The sequence below is a fragment of the Lepidochelys kempii genome, chromosome 26 (assembly GCF_965140265.1).
Source record: "Lepidochelys kempii isolate rLepKem1 chromosome 26, rLepKem1.hap2, whole genome shotgun sequence".
Classification (NCBI taxonomy): domain Eukaryota; kingdom Metazoa; phylum Chordata; order Testudines; family Cheloniidae; genus Lepidochelys; species Lepidochelys kempii.
The window spans coordinates 6,918,383-6,924,741 of NC_133281.1; the positions used below are offsets into that span (position 1 = coordinate 6,918,383).

General features: G+C 45.7%; 1 protein-coding gene across 1 annotated transcript; it reads right to left on the minus strand.

Annotated features, from left to right (window-relative positions):
• Nucleotides 1-813: 813 nt before the first annotated feature.
• NKX2-6 (NK2 homeobox 6) lies at nt 814-5,715 on the minus strand. The gene is made up of 2 exons (XM_073324835.1): nt 5,424-5,715; nt 814-1,406 (listed from the first exon to the last, which is right to left on the minus strand). The coding sequence occupies exons 1-2, from the start codon at nt 5,713-5,715 to the stop codon at nt 814-816; spliced, it is 885 nt and encodes a 294-aa protein (XP_073180936.1).
• Nucleotides 5,716-6,359: the final 644 nt, after the last annotated feature.

A 6,359-nucleotide genomic window follows, 5' to 3' on the forward strand; every position in this document is an offset into this window, starting at 1 on the left:
CAGAGCTCTGGAATTCCTGGCTCACAGAGCTGTGCTCAGGCCATGAGACTATGACCTCTCTCTCTCTCTCTCTCTCTTTGATATTTTGAGCCTTTATTTCCAATCGCTGTGCTGAATCCGATTTCCTGGTAACTGCACATTCTTTGAGCGGGGCAAGAGACAGGAGAGGTTTTTTTGTTGTTGTTTTTTTTTTTTTTTAAGTGTGAACAATATAATTGAAAAAATGGTGGTGGGTTTTTTCATTTTTTTTTTTTGTTTAATTGAAAAAAAATACACAAATGAAAAACGTGTGCTGGGCAGGAATGAAGATAGGTATATCCGAACTTTATCACAGAGGATAAAAGTTTTTTGTTTAGGAATTAAATAAAATGGTCCGCTGAAAATAGATGTGCAGAAACGTGCACAGCCAAAGTACTTTCCACATTTGTCTTTAGGAAAGACAGGAGGGTTGGTTGGGCTCGGAGGATCACTACTCTTCTTGCATTCGGGAGCAGCAAATACGCTTTGGGGGCAGGAGATGAGAGAGAGAGAGGAAGGGCTGTCTTTAAAAACACCCATGTTAAATAAATAAAGTGATCAGGCGCTTAGTCCCCAGGGATCAGAGCGTGAAAGCGCCAGAGAGCCCCTTCTTCTAGCACAACGGCTTTTGAAAGACACAGTCTCCAGGGGGAGGCCCAGCGCCCAGCCATGGGGGCGGAAGAAGGTGGAAGGGGACTGAGCAGGAACTGTCCGGGTCCGGGGCTTCTGATCCCCCCCCTCCTGCCCTGCAGAGAGGTTCAGCATCTTCCAGGTGGTCGGTTTCAAGGGAGCCCTTTACCAAGCCCTGATCCCTGCTTGCAGCGTGGCTTGCAAGTGCCCCTGCTGGTTCTGAGCGGCGCTGGAAACACTAAAGCTCATGTTCATGATGTGACCGGCGGGCGCGGTACGAGCGGGGCCCCCCGCGTAACTACCGCTGTAGTTTGCGCTGTAGGGGCTATTGCTGTAACCGCGGTAGTAGGCGTTATAGGAGTAAGGGCTGACCGGGACATTATAAGGGGCAGTGTAACCCTGTGGGCCCCCAAGGCAGGGCTTGCCATCCCTGACAAGTACAGGGACCGCTACCCTCCTGGGAGGCAGGGGGTGGGCAGAGAACTCCAGCGATTTATCTTGCCTTTGTCTCTTGCACTTGTATCTCCTGTTCTGGAACCAGATCTTGACCTGCGTGGAGGTGAGTTTCAGCAGGCTGGCGAGATGCTCCCGTTCCGGAGCCGAGAGGTACTTCTGCTGCTTAAACCGCCTCTCCAGCTCGAAAACTTGCGCTTGAGAAAACAAAACCCTGGGTTTCCGCCTCTGCCTTTGCTTGGGCCGTTCGCACGGGTCGTCTTTCTTCTCCGGGGTCTCGAAAGAGTCCGCGGGCAGCGATTTGCCTGCGAAGGCCAAAGCACAGGGAGACATTTTCAGCTCCACGCCCCCAGAAACGTGTCTCGAGTTTCCCAGCCCTGGGTCAAAGAACGACTCACGGGCTCCTGTGAAATTAGATTCACGATTATTAAAGCCATTTGGAAAACGGGCTGAATTAACCCGAACATCTTGGGGGGAGAGGGGAATCACCCCATGTTTCTGCCAAAAAATGAAATTTCGATTATTTTTTTCATCGACAACACAAAATTAGTTCAAGTCTTTCATCGACCAGCACTGATCGTTTCTCTCCGCCTGCCCTAAAGGGGTTATAATCAATAGACCCGATCCAAAACTCATTAAATCAGTGGGTGCCTTACCATTGACTTAGCAGACTTTGCATCAGATCTGTTAAGGCTGGTGAGCTGTCATTAATTACCGCTATATCATTTATGTATATTTCATTGGACCAAATCTCTCTCCAACTGAATTGCATAAATACGCACAAAAAGAAAAGGAGGACTTGTGGCACCGTAGAGACTAACCAATTTATCTGAGCATGAGCTTTCGTGGGCTACAGCTCACTTCATCGGATGCAACTGTTGCTCACGAAAGCTCATGCTCAAATAAATTGGTTAGTCTCTAAGGTGCCACGCGTCCTCCTTTTCTTTTTGCGGATACAGACTAAGAGGGCTGCTACTCTGAAACCTGTCACAAACACTCACTTCTGTTTCACTGAGATTGATGGATGAGGAAAGTAAAACAGGACCTGATCCACTGAACATATCCCATGTGAACGATTCATAGCAAATACCGTAACTCAGTATATACCTTGCTGTCTTTTATTACCAGAATATCGTGTGTGTGTCGAGGGGAGACACTGTACGCACTGTTCCCTCTAAGCGATGTGCCTGCCTGTGGACACAGATCCTGAACCCTGCACACGCACAACAATTTACACAGAAGAATTTTTTTGTGCACAGGGCCTGTCGGAAATTAGAGGGAACATTGACTGTCAGGCTATGTTTTTATTTAATTTGATGCAAGAAACATGAAGCGATCTTCAAATGAAGGAGGGAAGGCGATCAGCTCCAGGAGACAATGCCCATCAGAGCCTTGAGTGAATAGGTAGATAGCTAGGTTTCAGAGTAGCAGCCCTGTCAGTCTGTATTTGCAAAAAGAAAAGGAGGACGCGTGGCACCTTAGAGACGAACAAATTTATAGCTAGATCCACTTCGGGAGAATCCTACTCAGCGTGCGGCACCTGTTACCTTCCAGTGTGATTTCTTCACAGCTGGACAATGGAGCCAAGGAGTATTCCCGCTGCTCCTTTCCACACACCCACCCCACCTCCTTGCCGAGTCATTTCCAAATCTAGACGTCCGATCTTGGCAAGCTCCTGCTCGCAGGAGTAATCCTTACTCCAGGGAGTAGACCTCGTGGCTAGAACAGGGACCCACAAGTTTGATACGCGCCAATGTGGCAGAATCAGCCGCCAGTTTACTTAATGGTTCCCACCAATCAGTCCCGTGCTGTGGTGGTGGGTCCTGTCCGGAGGCTGCACGTTCGCAAGGAATCGGGGCGCAATGTAAAGCCCCCGGGGTGTATTCTGCTCTCTTTGCTCGTCCAGACTTTGGTTCCCATGTTATTTGAACTAAATTATTGAGCTCTTCCGGCTTCTTCCTCCGCCCCGTTACACTTGGACAGAAAACCGGTGTAGGTGATAAAAAATAAAACTAAACAAGCACAAGAAGAGCCTTATTGACTTTCTGGCTTATATAATAATAATAATTAATTAATTAATAATGCCGTTTAGGCGTTAGGAAAACGACCCACGTTCCTATTTATGTGCGCTGTGAAGTAGGAAGTTTTGGACTGAGTTATGCAAAACAAAAACAATCTGATCAGTGTGTGTGGAATATGCTGGCAGTTTGGCCTCTGGTTCCTAAACCTGCGTGTCAAATACACGTGCCGGTTAACAAACAGCTGAGAATGAGTCAATAACCAAAAAAAGGGGATCGGTTTGGACTAAAATTTCGACCCCGTCCAATCAATAGTTAGCAGGTTACAACTATTCTCGCTATTCTAGTGTGATGGATGCTGCTCGTGCAATCCTGCACGAAGGAGAGTTATTGTAGCTTTTAATTGTTCGTTTAAAAATCACGTCGTGGCATTGAAATCAACCACGTAGTGGGCTGTAATATTTTGAATGATTGTCTTTAGTTACAATCGTGCACATGTTAAATGACCACCCAGTCATTTCCCATGTCACTGGGAATGTTGGAATTTTTTCTGTTTTTAAAAGACTGTAGAGAGTGAGTGTGTGTGTGTATACATATTGTGTGTACACCCATTCAAACGCTTTATATTTTATATATTAACATAGTGTTAATGGATGTATACAATATATTATAAAGTGTTTGAATATATACACACACAGACCGATCTTTTTCTCTATGTATATAGTGAAATATTATAAAACGACTTCATATTTTAAATTATTTTCAGCTTATAACAATATTTTCCTTAGATGCTTAACAGAGCTAACTATGAGTTGGAAGCTTGAACTATTAAATGCAAAGCTGTATTATATTTATTTCCGTAAGCAGTAATTTATTTCAAATCAAAATACAGGCCACCCCCCAGCTGGACAGGTCAGTGGTGACATTTGCCATCTTACAAAATTCCCTGTGCCGAGGACTTAATTTTATGGACTTGTAACTTTGTGGCTGGTTTTATTTTTGAAACTTTTAAAGGACAATGTCGACAAAGAAAAAGCCACCTTCACAAAACATCAGGTGGAGGAAAAAATAAATATTGACAGTTGACCATTATTTGTTTTAAATAATATATAGGGGGTTACAAAATTTAAATACCAGCTTTGCTCGTGCAATCAAACGGGATCTAATTTGAAACGCAGTTGGGGGGGGGGGTGTTCAAAAAAAGCAACAATTTTTTTACATCTTTCACGGTAGTAATTTTTGTAACTGTATTCTCTGCGGCTGCGAAGTACCCGATTGCTTTTCTATTTGTGTGTATCCAAATGCTTTCCTATATTGTGTGTGACGAATATTACTTCACACTTAACACGGGTTGTGAAAATACTTTTACTGTGGACATACTGGTGGCTTTGTTCCTGGCATTGTTGTACTGTAAGAACTTTTAAAACTATAGGTAGGTGAATCTGAAGAGACTAGAATCCAGTTTTGTCGATGATAGTTACACAGAAGAATTTGAACAATTAAATTTGCATAGGGTTCTTCTATCAACAGGTACATCGCATTATATATGTCTCACAAAGATATCAAATATGTATATTACAAATTCCAGATTGCAACCTCTCTGGCTACACAAAAGTTTTATCCTGCCATTCTATATAATCCCAAATGAAATCACATGGTATCTTAAAGCAAACAAATTATTTCATTGCAACGGGTCTAAACACGATCTTGTAGCCCAGATTTTTTCTGTCAACGTTTCCTTAACGATTTTTAATGCTGATTTCTTGCGGTGCACTAATATATGGCTTGATGATAAGGAACCTATGCAATCCCCTTACCCCAGATTTTGTGTATTCACCAAAACTAAAAGCCTATAGCTGGCCTCATTTCACTGGGGGAATATTTTGGAGAGGTAATTTGCTATGAAGTTCAATACCAAATCTGTGCATCTCTTGATGGGATTAAGAACATAAGAATGGCCATATTGGGTCAGACCAATGGTCCGTCTAGCCTCATATCCTGCCTTTTGATAGTGGCCAGGGCCAGGGGCTTCAGAGGGAATGAACAGAACAGGTGAATTATCCAGTGATCCACTCCCAGCTTCTGGCAGTCAGAGGTTTGGGGATACTCAGAGCATGGGGCTGCCTCCCTGACCATCTTGGCTAATAACCATGGATGGACCTATCCTCCATGAACTTCATCATTGATCCAAAGCCGCTGAAGCCAAGGGAAAGATTCCCATTGATTTCCATTAGTTTTGGATTAGTCCCCAAGTTTATTAGCTGGTGGTATTTCTCCCTCCCGCCCCCCCTTTAACTAACTTACTTAGGTCCATGTCGTCGTCTTCTTCACAGGAGCTTCTCAGGAGCTCATACTCCTCCTCACGCCTCCTGCAATTTCCGCGCTGATCGACTTCCACCGGGAAGGGAAGGTCCCCAGAGTTGTAGGCAGCCTCTTGTTTCTTGCGCAGACAAGCAGGGGCAGGCTGCAGGGTCGGAGGCTCTTGCAGATCCTGGGGGAGGAATCCCTGAGGGTCCCCGCTCTGAGCGCTCTGCTGCTCCAGCTTTAAGATGTCTTTGACCGAGAAAGGGGTGGAAGTGATAGGACAGGGCAGCATCCTGCTCAGACTCGTGGGGGGAAATGGAGAGGAAGAAATGTTGGAGCCCCAATTCTGGGGGCCCTGAGATGGGGGGCGGGAAGGGGGGGAAACGAATCCCCTGAGGAGCAAAATCAGGGCTCCCCGGACTGGAGGGTCGTGTGTGCCCGGGCCCTGTCCTAGTTCTTTGGCTCGCTGGGCTGCTTCTGACGTGCTCCCACGGGCTTAGGGTTACCTTGGAATTGTGAATGGGAGGGCTTCCTTCTAAAAGCCCATTGGTTCCCCCGGAGCCACGTGACTACCCCCTGCCTCTTATTTACCTCTTGACTGCTACTGCAGAGTAGGGTATCACCCAGAGATCAATAAATATACATCGATGGGGGGGGGGGGGGGACGGGACATCGTGACAGAGCTGAGCAGGGATGAGGCCAGCCTTTCCTTTTCTGAACTCTTCCTTTGGGTGAATAGTTGATCGTGGGAGTGGGAACAGCAGTTGTTTTATTCTTGGGAGATTTAAAACCAACCAACCCACCCACCCCACTGCAGGTAATAATCCTCGCTTTCTAGAGCACCGCTTGCCCGGGTTCTGGATTTCTAGTAGACGCAAAGATGGCAAATGTAAAAAAACCACAGCTCTGCATACAGATGAAAACTATAACATGTAC

Coding starts and splice junctions, on each gene's coding strand:
- NKX2-6 (XM_073324835.1), bottom strand. CDS start 5,715: ATGCTGCCCTGTCCTATCACTTCCACCCCTTTCTCGGTCAAAGACATC. Junction 1,407..5,423: donor AGACGACGACATGGACCTAA/GTAAGTTAGTTA, acceptor TGGCCTTCGCAG/GCAAATCGCTGCCCGCGGAC.